The sequence below is a fragment of the Perognathus longimembris genome, chromosome 1 (genome assembly GCF_023159225.1).
Source record: "Perognathus longimembris pacificus isolate PPM17 chromosome 1, ASM2315922v1, whole genome shotgun sequence".
Lineage (NCBI taxonomy): Eukaryota > Metazoa > Chordata > Mammalia > Rodentia > Heteromyidae > Perognathus > Perognathus longimembris.
Window position 1 is genome coordinate 84,710,281 of NC_063161.1, and position 26,670 is coordinate 84,736,950.

At 38.7% G+C, this 26,670-nt stretch overlaps 1 protein-coding gene across 1 annotated transcript in view; it reads left to right on the top strand.

Annotated features, from left to right (window-relative positions):
* The window catches only part of Ntrk2 (neurotrophic receptor tyrosine kinase 2), a 364,133-nt gene that overhangs the window by 248,101 nt on the left and 89,362 nt on the right, over positions 1-26,670 (top strand). Inside the window, exon 15 of the mRNA XM_048331472.1 lies at positions 25,325-25,455. Coding sequence (XP_048187429.1) covers positions 25,325-25,455 — 131 coding nt within the window. The remainder of the gene's footprint in view (positions 1-25,324; positions 25,456-26,670) is intronic.

Genomic DNA, 26,670 nt, shown 5'->3' on the forward strand with positions numbered 1-26,670 from the left:
AGACTCAAAAGGTCCCTGTGAAGGAGAAGAAAGAAGACTGTAGAGATGTTGAAGGAAGTAAAGTTTTTCTTGGGAGACACTGTTTTCTGAAACCTACTCTGGCAGGCGGGGGGGGGGGGGGGGGAGGGAAGGGGCGGTGGAGAGAGGGAGGAAGAAAAGGAAAGAGAGAGAGAGAGAGAGAGATTCAAACCATTAAAAACTAGTAGAGAAGATTCTAAGACACAGTGTGAATGCATGAGTAGAGTTCCAGAAATAATTAAAGAATGATGACCTCCCAGAATTACAGTCCAGGCTACATAAGAAGACCCTGTCTCAAAAAACAGACAAGAACAAGAATGATGAAATTTCCTACTTTTCCTAGACTGGAAGATAGAAAGGACAGTCATAGGACAGGGAGAAGGAGAGAGAGAGAGAGAGAGAGAGAGAGAGAGAGAGAGACTTTGTAACATTGTTTGACAAACTAGTGCTCATGAAAGCTCATTAGTGAGTCACAACAACCTGTAAAAAAAGAAATTAAAATACAAATTGAGTTAAGTTGAATAAAAAAGAATCTATCACCTCATGGGGAGTAAATATGCCTTATGAGATTGCAATGGTATACTGACTAATGTGTCCTAGGTTGCAAGGTGAAAAGTGTTTCCTAATTTGGATTGCAATTAAACTTGGGATGATATTGTACAGTGCCTTAGGATAATTAATATGGGAGTGTTGGGTAGGTGGATTCTACATAGGGGACTATGTATTAACATAGATTAAAAAGGAGAAAGAGTCTTATCGGTAGATTGGCAGCAGTAACTGGAAAATACTGGGAAGAGAGCTGGGGGAACCCATAGAGGCAGAATCAATGAGATTTGTTCACCAAATTTGTATTAGAGGACAAGATAAAAGTCAAAATTGCCTTTTATTTTACCCTGGGTTTGAGTGAACCCAGAGAAAAGAGACATGAGAGACACGTGTGGCTGAGAGAGGCCAAAGATGAATTCAATTTTCAGTGCTTCTCATTTGAGAAGCAGAAGAGATATTGGGGGGAGGGGGTCCTCTAAAGGATTTGGGGAACTGAAAACTGGAACTCAGAAGGTCTGTAAGGCTACAGATGTTGATTGAGAAAAATTTGTGAGAAAGGAGGAGGATATGTAGGTTGCTTGACTAAGTAGTCATAGGATGAGAGGATGTGGAAGTGAGGGGGAAGGGGAGGAACAGGAAATCTGGAATTTCAGTCGTGGGACTGCCTAGAATTCAGGCTCAGCAGAAAAAGGAGAACAATGGACAGACAAGAAAAGTAATCTCAGTGAACCGAAAAGACAAGATTAACTTTGGGGAGCAAGTTACAGGGTCCAAGAACGCAAGAAGGTCAAAGTAGATGACAGCTGAGAAGAATAGTGAGTTTATGGGGGTGGAGCCCACCAGTGACCTTGGAGGGCAGGTCTGCAAACCCTGGAGTACGCTGACTCAGGGTGAGAAGAAGATACAGCTATGTGGCCAGGGAGGAAAAGCCCCAATGCAAAGAGTTGGTAGGGACAGAGGAGACAGTGACTGAAAAGTTTTTATTTATTTCTTCCCATTGGCAAGCTCTTCTCACTTTTGCCAAATCTATGTATGGATGACCCAGTTCAATGAGGTTAAAAGCCAGTTGTGGCCATTACAGAGTGAAAGTGGAATCGATATAATTGTTGGATTGGAACATGTGGATCTCCTTTAAAATGGTGAAACTGTGCAGAGCATCACATGGCATTAATATTAAGAGGTGATGAATGTAATCTCAGCACCAGCAACCGGATCACTATAAGAAGGGCAAGGAGTTACGGTGAACCCAGCTGGAGGGTCTTCATTTGAGAAACTGCATAGCCATGTCCATAGCAACAGAATACTTTCAGAGAATGAACTGAAAAATGTGCTGTCTTTGACATCCCAATTGACAGTTTGGTGAAAGTCTAGATTCTTTGGTTGTTCATTAGCAACAGCAACAATAAAGAAATAGGAACACACTTTCTAAGTTCATTTACTTCTCTTCTGAGATGTGGAAACAGAAAACAACACATATTTTTGTACTAGCTTGGCAAAAAATATCAAAAGTTTTACCTCGTTCTCAGATGGGTAGATTAACAATAAATATCAGAGAATGAAAAGAATATGTTCTTTTAATAAAGTAAAATGTGTTGCCTGTGATACATCATTTTTTAAAGAGAAAGAATGATAATTATCTTGCTTTGTAAATTTTTTCCCCAAGAATATCGATCTAATAGAATTAAAGTATTTATAGACCCCTGGGTCTCAGCCTATCTTGCTTATGGCTTTGTTCTGTTTCCAAATGTGTTTGAGTATATTCAAATGCCTCATCTAAGTTTAGAGTTTCCTGAATTTCCAGCTTCTATGAAGGTCAGTAGATATGGCTGGCTGTTTTGTGCCTTTTCTGTAGGCTGTTGTTCTATTGCCAGAGCAAGGGAGGTGCCTTGGAGATGTCCTCTAAAAACTTTTCCTGCTGGAGAAATACTAAGATGAGTTCACCATTGGCCAGGGAACCAATGCCTTTTAAGATATCAAGCTAAGAAAGCTGAAGTTGTTTTAATACTGGATTTCTGGAAGAGGAAATAGGCTCCCTGTATCTGGACTCATCCAATAAAGGAGCCCGATTCATTTGTAGGAGACTGTGGGATGAAGTCTTTGGGAATGCTGCCTTTGACAGATCTTCAACCTGTATCTGATAAAGGACTGACTAACGAGCAGGAAAACTTACATCAAACACTTTGGAAGTACATCAGGTCAAATGATGCGGACTTTCTAACAGTTGTTAAAGCGGAAAAAGCACAGGTACTTTCTGTCTTTCTAGACCTTGCAGTTTTCTGCAATTGAACATCTATTAGTTTTTCACTTCCACAAAAATATCAAAGGAACAAGAAAAGCAAATACACAGAACATGAGTTCTAAAAACAAAGAGATCTAATTGCTTTTCTAAGGATGGCATTAATTTACTTGACACATTCCTCTAATGTTTTCCTCATTTGCAGCAAGCAGTGTTTTAACAATGTATGATGCACATACTTGTGCAATGCTGATAAAAAAACACCCAGCCACAAACATTTATTGAACACTTATTACATAGCAGGGTGCTTGCTTGGCACTGTGGGAGATTTATGGGTAAATAATACACTAGGCAGGCCCTTGAGAATCTCACTTATTATGAAAAGGGGATCTGATTCTTAATTGTTAATAATGAATAATAATGTTGAGTGTCAAATGGTTCTCTACAGCCAATAATGTCATTTGTCCTGTATTAAACACTTTTCCAGAGCCAGGTACTGGTGGCCTATTCCTGTAATCCTGGCTACTCAGGAGACTGAGATCTAAGGATTGCAGTTCAAAGCCAGCTTGGGCAGAAGAGTCATGAGACTTCCTTCTCCAGTTAATCACCAACAAGCTGTGAGTGGATCTGTGGCTTAAGTGGAAGAGCATTGCCCTTGGGCAAAAACACTCAGGAACAGAGCTAAGGCTCAGAGTTCAAGCCCCAGGACTGACAAAAACCTGGAATAGGAACTTTGACTGGTACAGCACCAGCCTGGAACAGAAAACTTAAGGGACAACCAGGCTGAGTTGAAGCACTGGCACAAAACATTTATCCAGAAACACAAGGAGTATTTCTTATATTTTTAAATAAGATTTTTGTTTGAAATGATTGTACATTCCCATGAAGTTGCAATACTAGTACAGTCAGACCCTTTTTACAGTGTCCTCCAGGGGTAGTACCTTACATTATCTTACAACATTGTGTCAAGGTACAGAATAATTCCTTATATTGTTTTTGCGCAGCCACACTTATTTTCTTCCCCAGACTATCCTCTCCTGTCCATAACTCCTTTTCAGCCACTAACCTGTTCTCTGTTCCCATAAATTTGTCATTTTAAGAATGGTACACAGCTGGGTGCCTGTGATGTATACCTGCAATCCTAGGGACTCATGAGGCTGAGATCCAAAGCCAATCCAGGCAGACAAATCCATGCAACTCTAGGCACAGTAGCTCAGATCTGTAATCTTGGCTTCTAGGGGGACTGGGATCAGGAAAGTCACAGTTCCAGATTAGCCTGAGCAGAAAGTCTGGGACACTTCATCTCAATGGAAGAAGCTGGGTGGGATGGCAGCTCAGGACCTCAGGTCCAGAGTAGTGCAGTGACCCCAGGGCCCATTCAGCAGCACCACTGAAGCTGAGCATTTCTTGCTTACCTTAATCAGATCTGGTACAAGGCCTGAGTGTAGCTGAGCCTTTTGCTGTTGCTTACATACAGAAGTAGTAGAGATTAGTTGAAGACCAAGTGGCATCATATATATGTACACACACACATATTTATATATATTCTCACTAATAATGTATACATAGCATGTAGATGCATGTACAATCTTTGATAACAAGATCCAAGACTTAGCTGGTCTACTTTTGTTAATTCTTAGAAGATTTCAAGCCAGCCTGCTTACAAGTTGAATTTCAGGAAAGAGATGGGAAGTGATTTATGGTGACACCTATTAAGCGTTTATAGAACATAATACATGTGTTCTTGCTCCTACCATAAAATTAATTGTTGCTAATTAGTTAGGGCTGCCAGCTCACTTGGGTGCTCAAGTCCATCATACTCCTTTCTCCTGGTCCTGTTAATTAGCCTTTCAGAGTCTCCTACTAGTTCAGAGTTCTGCAGATTTCCTACTATTACACTCTGTGGATTTCTTATTTAAATGGTCAAACCCATGATTTGGCTTTGGTTGGTTTGGGGTCGAGGATTAATATTTGGAGGGGGGCGGGCACAGGGGTCCTCATGGGTAGTTTAATGATATCACACAAGAAACATGTACACCTGCAGAAATTATGTATGTGTACTTGACAGAACAAATATCCCCTTTTTAAAAGTCCTTCTTTTCATAGAGTACTGAATTTCTATGAAATTAAGCTTTCAGAGATTTGGCTTTGGTTCTTGTTTCTGGATTTCCACAGTCAGGGATGAAATTGATTTCCAGTGGGATGATAACTCCTAAACATGGGCAGTGAAAGTGGCACCTGAGCTGGACAGCTCCTAGGCTGTGGAGAGTCTACAGGAGATGCTGTAAGGTGCTGCACATTCTCTGACAATGAAGACCCTGTCCCCAGCCTTTGCAGCCCTTGGGAGAGTTTCGACTCCACTGTACTGGCTAGGGAGTATGGTTTATGTAATTGCTGCTGACTTATTCAGAGTCAAAGGGAGGTATTCCATCAGATTTTGACAAGAGCAGGTAGCCTGCTTTATCCAACTAGCATAAATCCAAGGTTGACAGTCCTATGTGGTTGTTAGCACAGATAATGACAATAAAAGAAAGGGCTTTTCCCAAACACAGTCCTGCACCCAGTGAAGCCTGTTCACGCCTCTGCTCAGGGTGCCAACAGAACAGTCAGCCACTGAGGACAGAAAAACTCCTGTTTGCATTGATCATCACACAGCCTCTGCCCACCTCCTGCCAGGCAGCCTATTTCACACATCTCTGTGACACAGTAATGTGACTTTATTGACTGGCAATCAGCTGTCAGTGCAATGTGTGAGATGGCTGGTGTGAGTATGTGTATGGAATGCCCCCACACCCAAATAAAGAGTGAGTAGAAAGCACAATCCTGCTGTGAAAATTTAAAGACAACATGAGCTTTTATTAACTTTCACTTACAAGAGCAGAGGCTGTAGGTATGGCTCTGGTGCCATTCCTGTCTAGCAGCTTTCCTGCCAAGTGAAAGAACAGGAGTGATTCCAGGCATCAGTCTTTATAAGTTGGGACAATCTTTCAGTCAAAGTCTTCAAATATGGGTTCCCTACATATCTTAACCCACTTCTGTTACTATAACAAAATAATGGGATAAAGTAAGTTATAAAGAATAGAGGTTGATTTGGCTCATGGATCTAGAGGCTGGAAAGTCCAAGTACGTGATGTTGGCAGCTGCTCATCATCTAGTGAAGGCCTTCTCCCTGCAGTATAACATGGCAGATTGCTAGTTCAAGTCCCTCTTTCCCTTTTTATAAAACCACTGATACTGTTGGGGTCCCATTTCCATGACATCCTTTAACAGTAATTGCCTCCCAAAGGCTTTCCCCCAAATACCATTGACATATGGCTTTGGGGATTAAGTTTCCAACACACAAATCCCAGAAGATCATAGCATAGCACCCCCCCAGCATTTCCAATCTCATCCACGCCCCTCTATTTTCCCTCCTCTTCCAATATTTCACACATGGGCTTTTCTGCTCCTCCGTCTCATCCCCATCCTACATATATCCCCTTAAGTTGGAGGGGCCCAATGAAGGGTGTATCTTGATAAGCTCTTCTGACATCCAATGAAGGAAATCATACTGCATGAATCTGTAGTCATATACATTAGGAATGCCCAGATGTAATCCAGTTTTTTATTCATATGTATTATCCTTTTACTTCCAAGAAGTCTTCTTGGACAGAAGGCCAAGGAATGAAGTACAAGTCCTTTTAGGACAGATTGATGTGATATTTAATGAACTCTTTGCTTTGGCAACTCAGGATCATTTAATTTGGCAGCAGAGTTGAGGGAAATATGACTGAGAAAGCTATTTGTGTTTCTGAGAGTCAGGATAAGTGTTGTAGCTGAGTTGATAATTCTTATGTCTTGATTATCAAATAATTTGGCTATTTAGGATTTATAGCTTTCTTTGTTACCACTCCACTGCAATCCAGAACTTTAAACAATGTTTTGTTTTTGTTTTTGATTTTGATTTTGTTGGTGATGGAACTTTATTTAACTCAAGACCTGGGCCACAGAGCCACTTTTGGTTTTCTGGTGGTTAATTGAAGGTAAGAGTCCCATGCCCTGGCTGGCTTTGAACCTCAATCCTCAGATTTCAGCCTCCTGAGTAGCTAGGATTATAGACATGAGCCACTGGCACCAGGCTAACCCATTTTTTTTTAATATTAAAGCAACAACTTCCTAACTACAATCTCTGCTTATAGGATTTTTCATTTAATACCTGAGCCTACTGCTACAAGACCTTATACTTACTTATATACAGTAGTTTCTTCTCCCTAATGTGGGAACATTCAGTAGCTCCCATCTGCTGATATGATACAATCTCCACCCCTTATCTCATCTTCAAACTCTATTTTCTGGTCCCATTTGCCCATTTTAATGATGGTATTGAAGCATATGTGCATGGAATCTCTAACTCCCCTACCTCCCATCAAGCCTTCGATTGAGCAATCCTAGTCTCACCAATGAGCCTTTGTGCTTTTTCTCCTCTTTCCTCTACCAGTTCAAATACACATATTCTCCACATCCCAGCCCGAATATCTTTCTGTTCATGAAACCTTCCCAATAGCTATCATCCACACCAACTTGATGTGATGAGTTTAGATGACTCCATTAGCAAATGTTTGATCCTATTTTTGCACTAGATTTATTTCTTGTTAGTTTATTATTTATTGTGTTGATACTGGGGCTTGAATTCAGAACCTGTGTCTTGTTCTTTAGCTTTTTCACTCAAGGCTGGCATTCTACCACTTGAACCACACCTCTACTTCTAGCTTTTTGGTGGTAAATTGTAGATAAGACTCTCACAGACTTTCCTACCTTGGGTTGGCTTTAAACAAAGATCTTCTGATCTTATCTTGCTAAGTAGCTAGGATGACAGTCATGAGCCACCAGGACTTGGCTCATGTCTTGTATTATCTTAGTAACTTAGCTGTAACTTTTGTCTCTAGAATAAATCTTTTAACTTTCTAGATTCTTCATGTCCAGAAGGCCTACTATGCTACTTGAGCATAAAGAACATTGAGCTCAACACGTACCCAGGCTGGAGGTTAGCGGTGTAGACTGGGGATGTCCCTTGAGCTCCTCAAGTCTCTTGTTTCTTCTTCTGTAATATGGAACTCAGGCTTTTTTCTCAGCCTGTTTCAAGAGTTTCTTTAACAATCAAATAAAATAGCATGGGAAAGGTTTTTTTAAATGAGTTTTAAAATGCTCTGAGAACACAAAGCCCCATTATTATTGTGGTTTGTCTGTAATATTTAACATTAAATTGAACCAATAAAATATATCTGTGAGGCACTATGTAATCTTGAGTGCCAGATTGCTGGATAACAGTAGTCACACCACATAACATTTATAGTACATTTCATTGTTCAGAGTGCTTTTTATTTAGAATATTGTTTTGTTCTTGGTGATGCTCTTCAGGTTAAGGGGGTCAGGTATTTTTATTCCCATTTTACAGAGAGAAGAAAGAAATCAAAGAGACAAATGCATCGAGTGAGTAGCTGTAAGGCAGGCATGTAGTTAGATGTTGGTAGCAGTGAACAACTAAACTGAGGCTTCCATTCTGTCACTTAACACATGCCTGTAAATTGTGCTGCTTTTACTGTGATTTCACAATTACCACCCTGTACTCTGCCCTTAGCATGCTTTCCTCCATGGTTTTAAATTTTACTCTTTCTCTTCTGTTGCTTCCTATATAGCAACACCATGTATGTTTTCTTTTCCATTTTTATTTATTTATTTGTTTGTTTATTTATTTATTTATTTTGTGCATGTTCTGGGGCTTAAACTCAGGGTTTGGGTGCTATCTGTTAGCTTTTGTAAACTTAAGGCTGATACTCTACCACTTGAACCACAACTCTACTTTTGGCTTTTTGGTGGTTAATTGGAGATTAAAAAAAAAATCTCGTAGACTTTTCTGCCTGGGCTGGCTTTCAAATTGTGATCCTTACATCTCGGCCTCCTGAGTAATGGGGATTATGGGCATGAGCCATCGGTACCTGGTGCCATCACTGGGCAGAGGGAAAAGTATAAAGGATACTTTATTGTGTCTTACAAGCATATTCATACATCACTTAACAGTAGGGACATATTCTGAGACATATATCACTGGACAGTTTCATCGTTGTGTAAACACCACAGGGTAGACTTCAGCAAACTTAAATGGTACAGGTGAGTCATACAATGTGGCCTTTGTGTGCAATCCAGAGACCCAGCAAACACAAAACTGTATGAGCTGTGGCTCAAAGTGGTAGAGTGCTAGCCTTGAGCGAAAGAGCTCAGAAACAGCACCCAGTCCCTGAGTTCAAGCCCCAAGACCAACAAAAAGTAGGCCCGGATGTGTGGTTCAGTAGTACAGCACCAGCTTACCTCATTGAGCTCTGGTTTCAAATCCAAATATTGTCCAAAAATTAAGTAAATATATAAATAAGGGTAAATAGTACAGCAAATATTCAAACCAGGAATGAAGTCATTCATTTTGATGATCACATATTATGTATTGTATCTCTGTATGCACCATGCTTACATGTGACTGTGTCTATGTATGCGCCATGCTCACATGTGACTGTGTCTATGTATGTGCCATGCTTACATGTGACCAGCATTATGGTAGGCTTATTTCCACCAGCATCATCACAAATACGCAAATAATACATTGTCCTCTGACCATGAGATCCGTAGGTGGTAGAAACTTTTCAGCTCCTTCTTATGGGACCTCTGTACTATAAGCAGTCTATTATTTATCGATCAAGAAGTTATTCACATATATGGTGACGAGTGAACCTGGCTGAGTCAGGGAAAATCTACATCAGGACATTGACAAAGTTCAAGATTGGGCCCTCACTGTCTGCAGAGAATCTTAACCTGCTGAGAAGTCACGTTGTCTCTAACACTTACGCAGGTAGGGATGTGACTTTTTTTCTTTTTGCAGATAAAATATTATAGATTTATTGAAAACTTCATTCTCACTTCGAGTATGCAAAATACAAACCCCACAAAATGTTCAATGTTTTTACTTTGTTGTTTACAAATATATAAAATAGAAGTTTGCTTAAATTTATATTACATAGTTATTAAGGCAAGGAACTATGTAGAAAAAACACATTTGTTATGCGTCAAGCATGCTTAAGAATAAACCATTGTACAAATTATTACATAACAGACTGTCTGAACAAAAAAAATGTTAAGGATGTTAACCAAGTGTCTTTCCCTAACTTAGGTCATACATGTAGATCAGAAGACAAAAATAGATTCTTTGGGGATGTGACTTTTTTTTTCTGACCACTAAAATGAACTACTTATTCCTCTTCCAGATAGGAGACAGAGGTGTACAAGATCCCTCTCTTGTCTGTACCCCTCCCTTGCTTCCCTCTTTTTCTCATGTTGGGCTTCCTGGTCTCAGCCTGGACTCTCTCCAGGTCCCATCATAAAGGAGGGTCCTGTCTTGATCCCAGACCCCTCAAAATATATTCTCACTGAAGATTTCCCCACTTTATCTCATGTATCGATATAGTAATAAACTCTCATCTCATTTTAGAAATTCATTAATCTCACCCATTAGGATAATCACCTCTCAGTCATTTCACTGTTCCAGAGGAGTAGCAAATAGGTACTTACTTTACTAAGCTGAGATTCCATTATCTGACATCCAGTGTTTCTCAAAGCCAGGGAATCTTCTAGCCCTACCCACAAGGGCAAAGCATCATCCACTGATTATTTTCTCAAGTTCAGCCTACCATCTAATCAAACACTGGCTTATTCTTGAATTAATTTCTTCATGAAAACTTACTCCAAATATTTGATTCCATGTTAATCCTTCAAAGTATGCCAGTCCCCGATGTAAGTGGCTCACAGTAACCTATATGAGTGTGGCTTTAAATCATCTGGCAGAAGTAGGGCTTTTCATAACAGATCAAGCTCTCCTGGGAGAAGAAAAATTCTATAACAAAATGTGAGGAAGCTTTGGCAGCTAGATTTGCCTAACTCTTCTATCTGAAACCCAAGGCCCAGTGAGTAGAATGATTCCTTCATGAATCAGTGTGATTAGATAAATGTGTTCTTAGTTGTGCATGTTTTTTAATCATTGTCCTCTTTAAGTGGAAAGTAGAGCTCTGCCTGCAAAGTTTGGAAGTCGTCCAAATGACAGAAGCCACAAAACAAACCCTTTATCATAAGACAGAGAGGAAAGGAACCCAAACACTATGACTCTCACATTATAAATCTGCTTTCAACTCATCAACTGCTTTCAGTACCATTGCTCTGGGCACGCCTAGGGCTTTGCAGCTCATCAAGGATACACGGTGTAAATAGGCAAGAGATAAAAGACACAACACTGGTAGCTAAAGAGGAAGAGTGGCTTGTCCCCTGAGGACAAGCTATAGTAATATTCCATTGACTTCATAGGGCTTTTCCCCCTACCAGCTGCTGTAATTACACTGCTGGGCTATATATGTTTGGTTAATAAATGTGTATAATGGGAAAGATCAGTGTATAGGGAAAACAGCACTGGATTAAGGGCAAATAAATATGTTCAAGGCCTAGGTTGAGACAAGAGCTTGCTGTCCCTGATAATTAAATTAATAAGTTGCTGGAGGTCTTCAGGCACACTATTGGAAACACTGCCTGGTGTGGAAATTTCCAGCAGCACTTGCTTAGAAATAGATTGAAGACAATGGGCATAAACATACGGGAGGGATGACTGTATTAGAGGTGAGCTTCCCTACCACCTGTCTGGCAGAGTATCAACCAAGCAATCTATTATTTATTCTCAGACCAGTCTGTGGTGATGCACTTCCTAGCCGCCCCTCCATGCAGGGTGGCTTCCAACCTGAACACAGAATGACTGGCCTAAGAGCACAAGAACTCCCCATCCACTAGCCAATCTTTAGTTTTATTTAAGTTTAAAAAGGTGTTGAGTTAACTAGGCATATCAGAACAATAAAACCTGAAGGGAAAGGTCAAAAACAAAACTGAGCTCGGAGGAAACAAGGATTTCAGGACACAAAAGGGAATTTCAGGAGGAAAAAAAAATTCTTGGTTTCAGATATTTTTTAAGAAGACATATCAAAAACAAAGAGAGCTATAAAAAAAAAGAAATTATGAGAGAAGAAGAAATGTATAGTGATGATAAATGGGATGGTTAAAATGAAAGTTTCAGTTGCAGGCTTCAACGATGTTCGGGAAAACATCCCAAAGTCAATAACAGAAAGACTGAGACAGAATGTTGGGAAAAAAGAAAACAAAGAGAAATAGAGTTCCAATTCCTGAAAGGTGACATATGACAGTTGAGATTTCCAGAAAATAGTGAGAACAATGAAAAAAAATGATAAGGAGCAGAGTATCAAAAAAAGAAAAAAGAAAAGAAAAAGAAAAACCAGAAGATGGTTTCGAAGTGTTGAAAAAGTACCCCAGACTTCAGATTAAGATGCATACTAAGTGACAGCAGGAGAAACAAAACCTACTTGAATTCGATGCTAGGAAAGAGAAAGCATTTGACCTTAGTGCTGGAAGCATTTTTCTTCAAGTGGCCAGCCATTTACTGCAGGAATTACATACATGGGAAAGAAAATGTAGCCCTGTCTGCTTACTATTTTGGAGTGTGATACTAAGCTGATCTTGATCACGCAAATTCTGTTTACTGCTTTTCAAGTTTTAGAATCATAACACTGAATTGTATCTCATGGTAAACTGAGTAAATCTTAACAATTTGACCATGTAACAGTAAACATGAAGCTAAAGAATACAGGAAATACCCTGATGCCAGTGGCTTATGTCTGTCATCTTAGCTACTCAGGAGGATCTGAGGATTACAGTTTGAAGCCACCCCTGGTAGGAAAGGCCATGAGGTTCTTCTCCAATTAACCATCAAAAAGCCAGAAGAAGAGTTATGGCTCAAGTGGTAGAGTGCCAGCTTTCAGCTAAAATGCTAAAGGACAGTGCCCAGGCCTTTAGTCCAAGTCCGAATATGTCCCACCTCCTTTGCCCCAAATAAAGAAAATGGGAAATTGTTGGAAAAATGGGAATTTCGAGATATTAATATGTTCATCATAATCAAAATAGTAATGCAACTATGATAGATGATCACCAAAAGAACAACAACAACAACAAAAACAAAAACAATTCTCAGTTATTGGGAAGGAGCTGGGGATAGTACAGATAAAATCAGTAAGTTTATAACCTTCCACTGGGCAAACAGGAATAGAAGAGGGTATATGAATATTATTAACTATAGTTTGGAGTTAGTTCCCCAAAATAAAAATGAAGTTGACTGGAATCATTTGCCAAGAGAGTGAGATTGAAGAAAGGCAGCAGTTCGGAAGGCACAATTTTTTTCCCCACCTCAAGCGATTTGCTAGTACTTAGTCTAGTACCATGGTCATGTGCCACGTTCCAGTAATAAGTTAGGTTGCACCAGATAAGATTGCCAATATTTGTTTGGTTTGGGCCTGCATGAATAAAAATTACATTTGTTTCAACCTAAGTAGTTTTCAGATTTTGGACATGTCTTCAGACAAACCCCCAATATGTGATCAAGTCACTGACTTCCTGGCATTCTGCAAATGTCATGATTTATTATTTCCAACAATGTTCTTTGTTCCAAAAGCATTTCAATCTCTGTTTTAAATTAATGGAAAATTTAAATGACATTATCCAACCTTAGGCCCTATACTCAAAGGTTTGGTGTATTTTTCTCCTAATCACTCTTAACCTTTTATGCTTTACAGCTATCATGGCTGTGTGTTCTGCCTTTTACAACTGGTATACGTGCCTCCTCTCACCTCTCCACTAGGTTGCCCCCTCTTTGAGGAAAAAAACCATGGTTTTATAAGAAGAGACTACATGGGCTTTGAAGACAAGTCTAGCATCTCCTGTCAACTTTCCAGATGCACGGCTTTGGACAAGTTACTCAACATCCCTAGTACTTAACTCATATACCTTTCAAGTAGAGATAGTGCTATTTCTTCTTCAGTCAATCAGGCAAAATATGTAATGCAAAGCCTAGCACACAGCTGATGACTCTCTACTACCCTTTCCCCCATTCATTCTTGTATCTTCCGTACTACCAAAGTTCTTTTCATAGGGATTGTGAAATGGTGCAATGAGGAGTATAGATTGGCTTGAAAGATTCTGGAAAAATCTTTTAAAGACATTACCTTTTAAAATATGAGTTCAACCTGGACACTGGTTACTCAAGCCTGTAATCTTAGCCACACAGGAAGCTGAGATCTGAAGATCCCAGTTGGATGCCAACCCAGGCAGGAAAGTCTGTGAAACCCCACTTCCATTACTCAGCAAAAGCTAGAAGTAGAGCTGTGGCTCAAGTGGCAGAGCAGCAACCTTTTGTGAAAATGCCAAACAAGAAAGAGGGAAATCCTGAGCTCAAGCCACAGTACTGGCACCAAAAATGAATAAATAAAAAATCAATCAATCAATTTATAATATATGTGTCCAAAACTCTTATCTTGTCTCAAGTGGTAGAGATTTTGCCTTAAAAAGGCAAGACCTGAGTTCAAACCCTAGTTCCCCCACCACATAAAAGCATATATAAGTAGTATTGAGAAGAACTGCCAGGGACCTCTGCTGCTCCACATATTAACTGGACAGGTAGCCATCCAGAGATGGGAAACATCTGAGATCCATCTAAATACCTGTCTGTGACCCTCCATCTTTCAAATATTGGCAGCTATTCATTGGTTATGAGCTCTACTGAGCATCTACCTTTCTATGTAGTTGGGGCAGAGTCCACTGCCAGGGAAAGCAGTGTGGGAAGCTGGCACACAGTCTTGGACTTTGTACGATATCCACCGGCTTCCCATTGCTTATTAAACTAAGCACTTTCCCTTTCCTCAGACATGCAAAATTTGCCTCATAAAGGCTTCAACTTGATTCTCTAAAGTTGAGGCCAGTGACCCACAAAGCATTTCCTGAGCTGCCCCAGTTACCATCCAGTTACCCATATGGATGTCCTGATCCATTGCTCAACAGTGAAGATGTAGGCAAAAGAAGTCTTTGAATGACCACAGTGTGGCTTCTGAAATATCCTCATCAAAAGCAAAAGAATGGAAATGTTCCTTAGAGGCACATTTGCCAAGGTCAGCTAACTTGCAGAAGTCAACCAGAAAACTTTAGTAGGCTGTTGAAGGAAGAAAAGTGTGCCTGGAGGAACTCTGTGATCAATAAAGCAGACATGAGTATAGAGCCCACCAGTGTGGCTGCTTCTGCACACAGCTTGGAAGGGAGGAGGAGAAGGTAAGCATGGTGTTAATAAGATGTTTTCAAGCTTCAGGAGTAGAAAGAACTTCAGAGTTCAGGGCCCCAGCGTTAGAGGGGTAGACAGATAAGACTGTCTGGCCCACCTGCCAGGATTTTGTACAATCACTCTGCATAATGATTCTTGAAAATACAAACATTGCCGGGGCAGACTGACAAGTATTGTTCCAGCAGGGAGAGCTGTCAGGGCAAATCAATCCAATTCTACCACATGCCAGCATGTAGAACAGATATAATTTTGGCTGTTAGGGGATGTCAAAGCGAAGGATGTACCGTCTGTGTATTTTGAAGTGTGGTGTTCCTTTCAGTCTAACAGCTTGAAAGATTTTTTTCTGGGGCTCTCCACCCTTTTCTGTTATCACCAAGAAATTGTGGGAATTTAAATTCAAACAACTCTATTGCTTTATCTGAGGTTAAGTTCAAGTTACATGAAGCCCAATTCCATCCCTGTAAGCATTCTGTCCTCATTCCAAGTGTTAGGATTTGCTTAAGGGATGTAAGGTCATTTGCTGTCTTTGGCAGTTGTGGAAAGCATTAGAGTAAGGATCTAATGTCCTCCCAGGAAACTAAAGTATCCTTGTCAAGGCTGTCACTGAACAGGACATAAGACTTATCTAGAAGTTTTGTGTCCAATCACTCTTCAGGGGCCCTGAAGGTACACTTGATCCTTCCTTAGCCCAGTGCTATGCTGAGAATCAAGGATGAGGCCCTCAGACAGATTTGAAAATCTCTCTGCTGTCTCAGAGATTTGCACATCTCCCATCCCACTGAACACTCTGCACCTGCGACTCTTCTCCAATCACTTACCTCCCCTCCCTCATTCTTTCCCTCCCTCTTTTCATCTGTTCCTGTATTGATTCCTATTGAAATCTACAAACACCTTCAGGACTCCCCTTTCATCACCTATCCTCTGCAGTCACATAACATCTCTAAGCTGACTTGTCTGTTCTGCCCCTTCCTCTTCTCCAACAACTCCCACAAGGCCAGTGTCCATTTAACACCTCCATTTCCTCACTATAAGACAGTCACTCACTGCCATCTCACCTCTGTTCTCCTAAGGGTCATCTATAATGCCATCTTGGGCCTCTCATGATTCCATTTGTATCTTCTCTATCTTACTGTTCTTCCTTATAGTCATTCTCTGAGAATTAGATTTTGGTGACACTCTCTGTTGCCTGTGAGGTCACTACTTGATCTCAACTTACCTGGCTCTGGACAGTACTTCCAATAATAGTAAGTGAGGCGAAGCTGTTCACTTCTGACAGTTAAATAGGGAAGATGGACAGGAACTAGCTGGATTCTAACCTCAACTCTGCATGACTTTTATGAGAATGAGGGCTATAGCTACTCTCAGATGGGCTTTTCTGATTTCTGCTTTCAGCCAAAGCAATCTTTCTAATGACATCTTATCATTATCACTTCTCTTCTGTGTTTTAAATCTTCATGAACTCTGTAGAATTTAGACTTATAGATGATAGATAATAGATGAATAGATTGAATAGATGATAGATTGATACATACATATTTACATAGGTGATAGATAAATGATAGACAGATAGATAGATAGATAGATAGATAGATAGATAGATAGATAGATAGATAGACAGATAATACTCACAGATTGTGGAACATGTGTGCTACAGCAAATCTAAGATGCCATTTAGACCCAAATCATCATTTAAGGATAAAGAAAAGTTACTGTCTACAAGTTTCTATTTTGAGTGCCACAATTTGATTCTACTACTTAATGAGATATTCAAGGCCCTCCATGGCCCAGCCCCCTTCTCTTTCTACAGTATATCACCTGATCCTCTTCTCCAGGAAACACTAAGACACTGAATTTTCTTCCTCCTCCTTGTTCTTTCTCTTGTCCCACCTTAAATGCCCCATTTACCACCATTCTCTCTTCTTGTTCAGTAACTCTCCTATTTTTACATGTTCATGTTATTATTATTTATTCATAAGACAGTTTTGATTGCCTAATGTGTTTGAGGCTCAGCAGTAGGTTCAGGAAAATTGCATTCATTTATCAACCTCCTACCCGAAGCCCTCTTGAGTATGTCTATAGGCACTTGTTTCTACGCCATTATGACGTTAAGAACTGTGGACACTGCAATGCTTTGGCTGAGAATGGCATTTGTGTCACATGTTCATTTTTTTATGGAGACTTCCATGGGGAGTATTCTTAGGAAGCTCACAACTTACCCTAGGGATATTGTTGATAACACTGATCACAACACAAATCCCCCATGTAAAATTCCTTTGATTTATTCCTTTGGAAATGAACTGCCATGAGGAATCTTCCCTACCAAAGAAGTGGCCATGCCTCGAATCTAATAACCATGTGGGACTCTACCATCTGCATATTTGCACCTTTACTCAATTGTTTGTCTTTCCTTTCTATTGCTTTTCACCTAACTTGAGTTGCTTTTTCAACTTTTGTTTCTCTTTATTCTTTCTAAAGTACATGCAAGGTTTTGTGAATGAAGCAAAGCTATAAGGAAAAGCATGACAAACACAGGTGCATGTGTCTTTCTGATCATTTAGGCTTTGAGTTCCTTGAGGACAGGCATCTTTTTACACTTCTCTATTTTTCTGCGTCCTAGAAAAATTTCGAGACATTTTTTCAGTATGTTTAATATTGGTTTGTCAATCTAAATTTAGCAAATAGACCTACAATTCTCTAAGTAGGCAAAGTAAAATTCATATACTTTGTTTTTCAGAAAGAGGATGAGAAGAGGTAGTGTTATAGGGGAAAGAATTCAAATTTTCCTTTACTAATTATAGAGTCCTGATTGAGTTATTTAGCTCATCCAATCCTTTTCTCTTTTCTTTAATTAGAAAATGGAAATAAGAATGTCCTACCAGATTGCTGGGAAGACCGATAACACTTGTAAATCTCTCCTCACATTCCCTGGCCTCTAATAGCAATCAGCCCATGTTAGGTGCCCTCTTACCTTCCTTTTTGCTCATTTCATTGGAACTAGTACTTGGGAAAGGCTAAGTAAGTGGATTGCTCTATGACCATATGTAAGTCAATTAATTGTGGTGTCATCTGTGAAATAAATGTGGCCATTGACCTCATTCAATGGGATATGGAAATTAATTGATGGTAATGCACATTGGGATATTTTTTGCTGAAAAGTGTTTAAGGATGACTCGATATTACCACATTTCCTATTTCATCATTAGTATTATCTATGGATATTTTGTCTTTTCTTGTCTTAGTGTGTTTTATGTCTGTGGTCTTAATTGCATTTATTTTCAATTTAGTGCCTACTTATATCTTAATAAAAGGGTCAACATACACTAAAATAAATCATTGCTAAAGCTATCCCCCAAAATAGTAGATGAGACTTTAAAAATATTTCTATTCTTTATGCAAACTTATTTTTATAAGGTGGATGATTTTATCTAGTTCCATATACTGCCTATAAATTAAGATTCTTAATACATTATTTTTATAAATGATATTTCAAATCAAGTTCAACCATATTTCAAAGTATTTAACTTTTTTTGCCAGTCCCTGGTCTTGAACTCAGTGTCTAAGCACTGTCTCTGGCTTCTTTTTGCTCAAGGCTAGCACTCTACCACTTAAGTGATAGTGCCACTTCTGGCTTTTGCTTTGTATGTGGTGCTGAGGAATTGAACCCAGGTCTTCATGTATATGAGGCAAGCACTCTACCACTAGGCCATATTCCCAGCCCCAAGTGTTTAACTTTTACATTCTGCCTTTCATACTCATGGTTATGTTTATTTCAGTTTTATAATGAAATTCTTCTTTTTGAGATATTTAGTTTCTTACAGATGATTAATATGAATGTCTGAAGCATATTATAGCACTTCATTAAGTGAAAAATCTGTTTTCACCTTAAGGAGCAGAAATCCTTGCTACCTTAGGCCCAATTTGTGATCTGTGTTTCAAAGTCCAAGGAGCCTTCTTGTGAGAAGTGGACCTAAGTCCTTGCTTGTCACCTGAATCACTGAGGCTCACGTCACCCATGCTGACTGTTGCTTACTGATCTAGTACAAACCAGAAAATGGATTGGAAAGATCTCTAAATTTTCTCTTTATTAAAATAAGCCCAGTTTTGTAAGACAGAGCTATCAAGGCAGCCTTGCTTTGGGCATGATGGAAAACAGAGAGAAGGTTCCAGGAGTTTCTAACATAAGCATTGTCTCCCACAGTATATTGTTTTCTATCTTCCTGCTCCTTAAAATACTTAATCTTCATATTGCTTAGTATTCTGTGATCAAAGAATGTTTAGTTTAAGACCCATGTGCTGGGCAGGCTGTGTCCAATGGGCCAAGGTTTTCTATGAAACCCCATTACTGAGGAACAAGGAAGACACCTTTCCTATAAGATCTTTTTTTTTTGCCAGTCCTGGGCCTTGGACCCAGAGCCTGAGCACTGTCCCTGGCTTCTTTTTACTCAAGGCTAGCACTCTACCACTTAAGCCACAGTGCCACTTCTGGCCATTTTCTATATATGTGGTGCTGTGGAATTGAACCCCGGGCTTCATGTATACAAGGCAAGGACTCTTGCCACTAGGCAATATTCCCAGCCCCTATAAGATCTTAAGTAGAGAGAATCATATCTATGTATCTTTGTTACTTGTTTTAGATTTAGTAGTAATGGCTATAGACATGGATTGGTATTCTTTCTGTATAAGTGTATATTACTATATATATATATATAGTAATATATGTATATATTACTACTTACTTCTGAGAGTAAATTCAAATCCTATACCAAGAATTGAATTTAAATCATCTGAAGTAGCAAACATCTTTGTAAACTTCTTCAGCTACTTCATGACAGTGACAGTAATGTGACCCTGTTAGGAAGGCAGATAATGGCTCTGTTCTAGTGTTCATGAGACAGATGAAAAAAAGTATTACGTATCTCCTCTAGAAAATCTAATTAATATCCATATTGTATGCAAACTGAGCCTGGTAATAGTCTCTCACAGCTCTTATTTATACCTTCTTGTGTGTGTGTTTGTCTATATGCACACATGTATGTATGTGTGCACATATGTGTGTTTGTGTGTTGGAGTATAAATTGCAAAGAGAAGCATTATTTTTGTCTGTTGTAGGGCTTGAACTCAGGGCCTGGGCCCTGCCCCTGAGCTTTTTTGCTAAAGGCTAGCACTCTACCACTTTGAGCCACAGATCCACTTTTGTTTTGTTTTGTTTTAAGTGGTTAGTTGGAGATAAGAGTCTCAGAGGACTTTTCTGCCAGAGCTGGCTTCAAACCCCGATTCTCAGTTGTCAGCCTCCTCAGTAGTTCGGATTACAGGTGTGAGCCACCAGCACCTGGCTCAAAGACAAACTTTTCATATAAAACTTAAAAAATATGTTTTGACTTTTTCTTCAGTTATAGAAATACATTTGGGATATAATTCAGGTTTTATTTATTTAATATTTATATTACATTTATTCATGTTGAGTTTGATGCGGAGATTTTTACTTAAGTCCCTAAAATGAAGAGCAGAGAATTGTCTGATCTCAGAGAAAGGAAACATATAAGAATTTTCTATAGTTACATGACTACTTTATTTACCATGAAATCTTTACTTTCACCTCACTCATAATATTTCATATGAACTGACTCAAAATGTTTGTTAGCCTCTTCAAGGCAATGATAGCCAAAGTGCTGGTTCAGAGTGAGATAAAAAAAAAAAAAAGAGCTTGTCTAGAACAGAAATGAGAGCATCACATTTTTCATTGAGTCTTGTTCCCAGGAAAAGCCAGCTAAGTGCCATACAAACAGACTAGTCAAGTACTCTAATACCTCCAGCCTCTGCTTCACTGTTAGAAGATGTAGGATAAAGGGTAGACCAATGTCTCTGTAGCTAAGACAAGATCAAGTCTGTCTGTCTCTGGACCTAGGAAGGTAGGTACGATTGGTATTAAGAGGGAAAGTATGAGACAGGACTTCCATGGGTGAATGGAGTAATCAAGATGTCAGCCATCAGGGAGCAGACTGGACACCAGCAGATGAAGATGTTTCAGGGTAGCTAAGGGTTTAGCAAGAGGGAGAGGTGGTAATACAAAGCAGGCATACGATGCTGATAAATTGAAACATGGTAGGAATAGATTTCATTGGAGAGGGCTACAGGGAAAAGACTTGGGTAGCATTGGGAGCTGTAGAATATCAGGCAGTGAGTCAAGAGTTCCTCAGGGAACTGGAGGGGATGAGCATTGGAGAGAAATACTAAATAAGGAGACAATTTTTGCAGAGCATAAGAAGCACAGGAACTGAAGTAGATGAGGACAGGTCCTGATACTTTTGTGGAAGCAGAATGGGAAGAACACTGCAGAAGCGTCAGATTACACTTCCTCCCAACTCCTAACTTCTCAGAATTGTGCTGCACTATCATGTAACCAATAATGTTTCTGTCAGTTAAGGGATAGTATAAAAAATAGTATAAAATTATTAGTAGTAAACACATTTTTTCAGAAATATTTCCATAATACTGCGTATAAAGGCCCAACCAAGAACACAGGCACAAATACAAAGTTATTGTCTTTTCCCTTTAGTATAAAAAAGAAACTTATTTTTAAAGGGAATGCACGGGACAAGTAAGACATTCTTCAGATAATTTACATGCCAAAACACAAAAGAGCAAAAAGCCCATTTCCTAAAGAAAACATGCATTTTTCTACTTTTACGGTAAATATGGGAAAACACTCTCATCATTATAGTTTTGAAAATGCTGAAATTAATTGTGGCCTTAAAAATTTATTTCCACCAGGAATTTTTCTACCTCTTGAAATATTAAAAGAAAAAAATAGATGTAAATCAAATGCAAAAAATAAAAAAGAAGTTAAATGCTTGATGGTCTAATGTGAAGTAAATCAGAGAGCCACTTAATTCCTAACGAACATATGACAACCAAGGAATTAAATATTAGATTTAAATAGGGCAGCTAATTCTCTGCAAGAATTACATTTGTGTCTTTATAGGGCACTCTACCTAATGAACACATTTCTCTCCTCTTAAATTCAGGCATTGCTACTGAAGCATGAGGAATTAATATATGTTCTCATATTAATTAATATTGTTCCTCATAAAAGGAACTTCTGATTTTAGCACTCTGAGTTCCCAGAGGCTCACAGAGGCATTCACAGCTCAGAAGCACATGAATTATCAAGTAAAAATGCCCCCTTAAAGCAAAACTTTAATCACCACTTGAATTTCATATATAGTTATATGTCAGAAGGAACTGTATAGGGTATCCATCAACATAAAATGGATAAATATACGATGGTATAATCCCTCTACAGAGTGATAAAAGGTGGTAAAAAGAAAAGGATTATGATCACACACACAGCATAATACAATCTCAAGAACATTGTAGAGTGAGGCACAAGATATGGAAAAATTAGTACAGTATGAATTCACTGATCTGGGTTCAAAAACAAACAAAGCTGAAAAATCTCTTGTCAGGAATAAAATCTTGGCAGCAAAATGATAAGGAAAATGACTAATATTAAATTCAAGATAGTGGTTATTCCTGGAAATAAGAGAAATTCATACAAACAAGAAAAATGTGGTGGCAGTTGCATAGGCCTGTATTCTTAGCCATTCAAGAGAGTGAAATCTGAGGATAGTGGTTTGAATACAGATCCCCAGAAGACAGATCCACGAGACTCAATTAACCTCCAATTAACCAGCAAGAAGGTGGAAATGGAGGCATAGCTCAATTAATAGAGCTCCAGCAATGAGTGTAAAAGCTAAGGGAGAGTACAAGTAGGCCCTGAGTTCAAGCTCCAATATAAGAGAAACACAAAGCAACATAATGATATTTTTATAGTACTGTAGGTGAGACATCTGTAATTCAAAAATTCAAAATCCATCAAGACATAAACTTTCTTTTTAAAATGCCAACAAAATACCACAAATAAAAGTTCCCACACCTGACCTCATATGACAGGTTAAAGACAAAAATGCAGGTGCACTAAAAGTATTACATAAACCACCTTAGGCTATGTGTATTAAAATACATAGATGCATATAAATTTTGTTCTCAGAATAAAATCACATCCTAAAATCTCATTACAAATATGCAAATATTTCAATTAAAAAAATCTGGAATTCCCAAATATTTCTAGTCCCAAGCATGTTGGATAAGTTACACTCAATCTTACTAATTCTCTGTTTCCTAAGTGGAATGGTGAGTTCAGAGGTACTCACTTTATTATCATGTAAAGTACAGGGGTGTGCTTTGTATTTTCTTTTATATTTTTTTTAACTCAGTTCATAATCAAGAAAAAAACTTAAAGGTTATCAGAATAAACTATAATATTAATCTCAGTATTGTGCTTAGCTACTAATATATGAAGGAAGGGTACAGGAGATCTGTACAGCTCACTCTGAACCTAGGGAACTTTCAAATGAACAGGTGGGGAATAAATCACAACACAGCTAAGCAAAAACCCCATTGTAACATGAGGTTATCACAGTGCTCCTGGAATGCCCTCAGAGGGACAAAGAACCTGAACTTGAAGAGTGAACTAAGCAGGGAGACATTTTTTACTTTTTACTCTTTTTCTTGACTTCATCAACTCTCTTGTTATATCAAACACATTTTATAAATGCAAAGAGACCTCATGGGTAGAAGAAAAGACATGGACTCTGAATTCAGGTAGACTTGGATTTGAACCACAGCTCCTCCATGTTCAGACACAAATACTTGAAGTGACTACAGACTGCATTCCCATTTAGAAAATGCAAAGGGAAAGGAAGGTTGTCAAGAATGAACTAAGAGAATATTGTTGGCCTCACATTTCATTCTCTAGAGGTTATCATGACCTCTTTTAAATATAGCCATTTTTGGTTGTCTATAGGGTTTAATTCCAGAACAGCACTCGGATACCAAAATCCAAGGATGCTCAAGTCCCTGATATAAATAGCATATCATTTATATATAACCTATGCATATCCTTTAGAATTCTTTAAATTCTCTCTAGAATGTCTAAAGTACCTAAAATAATTCAAATATTATCTAGATAATTGTCATATTATATTGTTAAGGAAATAATGATAAGAAAAAATCTTCACATGCTCACTACATATGAGGTTGTTTTTCCCTGAACATTTTCTATCTGATGTTGGCTTATTCCATACATAAGGAACAAATAGACATTGAGGGCCAGCTGTACTACCATTCAAAAACAAGGAATTCAGCACACTGGTGACTGTGATGGAGAAAAATGCCCTTCTGAGAGATTCAACATTGAGTGGTGAAGTTGGCTTCTGTATTAGGTCTGACACTCTGAGTACTGCCTTTCTCCAGTCCCCATCTTGCTGCCATTGGAGATACCTCCTACCTTATTCTTCAAGGAGACATATGACTGACTTTGGTTAGTTTTATTCTACACTATGGGAGAAAATAGTCTCTCTTCACTGGATTCATTTATTCTTGCCTATTTGTGGCTTTGGAGTGCTAAGATAGGATATGATCTTAGGAAATGGAGGCTAGATAATTCTTATCTAAATTGAAACTATCACTGAGGCTCGATAATAGTCTAGGTCAGGTCACTAGAAGCCTAAAATTGTGGTGAAACTATAGCTGTAATTAGCAACCAAGGTTTCTTCATTGTCCTCTGAGCCTATATACGCATTAGGATTGGAGATGCTTTTCCCATTGGACATATAACCAACAAATACATGCAAAGTATCTGACTTATAAGAAGCTGACACAAATGTTAATTCCTTTCTCATTTCTTCCCTCTGCTTGTCTATGAAGTTCATGAATACTATTTTTCAGTCTAGTGATGGTTTTAACCTTAGTTTTATCAAAGCAACAACTAAAATCTGGTTAATAAGGAGATGAAACCTCCAGGTAGCTCTTTGAGACAGGCTATGAGGACAGACAATAGTCCTCTTCAGTTCATTCTGTAAAGAAGAAAATCTTGGGTCTGAAAACTCAAGGTATGGGCTGTTGATTTCCCACCTTCGTTTATTTATTTTGTGCTGTACTGAACCTTGAACTCAGGACCTGGGTGCTGTTCCTTAGCTTTTTTTGCTCAAGGCTAACACTCCACTACTTGAGCCACAGCTATACTTCTGGCTTTTTGGTGGTTATTTGGAGATAAGAGTCTCACAGACTTATCTACCTGGTCTGACTTTGAACCTGAGTCCTCCAAATCTCAGCCTCCTGAGTCACTAGAACTATAGGCTTAAGCCACCAGCACCCAGCCCTTCCCATATTTTGAATTCACCTCAGCATGCTTCAATTCCAATTTTTATTCTGTCTTTGTTTTTCAGTTGTTCAGCACATCAAGCGACATAACATTGTTCTGAAAAGGGAGCTAGGCGAAGGAGCCTTTGGAAAAGTTTTCCTAGCTGAATGCTATAACCTCTGTCCTGAGCAGGATAAGATCTTGGTGGCAGTGAAGGTAAGAGAACATTTGAGAATGCCTCCTTATCTATGGCCACACTCGTGTGTGGAAGTTTCACTTTCTTTCATTGTATCTTAGTGTCCAGGTCAGGAGTAAATTATATTAGTATGGCGGACGTGTTTAATTCCTGCACATTTACCTTAATATACAGCCCAAATGATACTGGGAGTACATTTCACTGTCAGAGGTACTCAGGAACAGCAAACTAGTCCACATGATGGAGATAACTCCGCACTACTTTTCTAACAGAATTCCAGGTGGAAATCAATAAGTTCAAACCATTCCACAGTGAAATCTTGGAGAGTCAAACATGTTTTCTTAGATTTCTTGGTGTTTGTGGTACCACCCACTGAGGCTTGTTTTCAGATTAGAAGGGAGACCTATTGACTTCGCATTCCTCTTAGCCTTCATTACACAGAGTTCTTCTATTAGGTCTTATCTTCCCTTTTCAAATGTTTCCAGAGATATAGGGATAGATAGATAGATAGATAGATAGATAGATAGATAGATAGATAGATAGATAGATAGGATAGGATTTCCTGAAAGGGTAGATGTCATTTTCTGTGGATTCCACCACTCTAGCAGACCAGACGTTCCTACTACATGTTCCCATGAATTAAAAAAGGAGAACTGTTTTTCATAAAGATAAACAATAATACTGAAAGAGAGAAAATGACCACTTTCTAACATACATGGTTTAACAAACCTTTCTAACACACAAGGTTTAACAAAAACAGCACAAAGGATTTTGGCAAAAATACATTAAGTCCTTATAAAATGAAATAGGTAATGAAATAAATATTGTGTGACAATGCAATAAATTCAATTGTTTGGCTTTACTTGCTATAATTGGATTTCTCATTGTGTTTCATGCCTGTCAAACCACTCATGAATGACATTTCTTTAAAACTCAGATACATGTTCCACTCCTGATATATTTAGAATTAAATTAACTAAGTATATACATATCAACACCAAGAAAAATAAAATTACTCTTGTGCTTACCCCTGAAAGTTTAATAGTTTCACTGAAGTTCATCTAAGTATTAACAAAACTATGTATTTGTTTTCTTTGATACTTGGAAGAAACGAACTGAAATGGTAGAGAAGGTACTTAAGAGCTACATTTTTTTTTGTGTGTGAATAAGGCTAGATCTTTCTAGATGGAGAAATGGCTGGGGAGATTGAGAAAAAGAAGGAGGATAACAAGGGA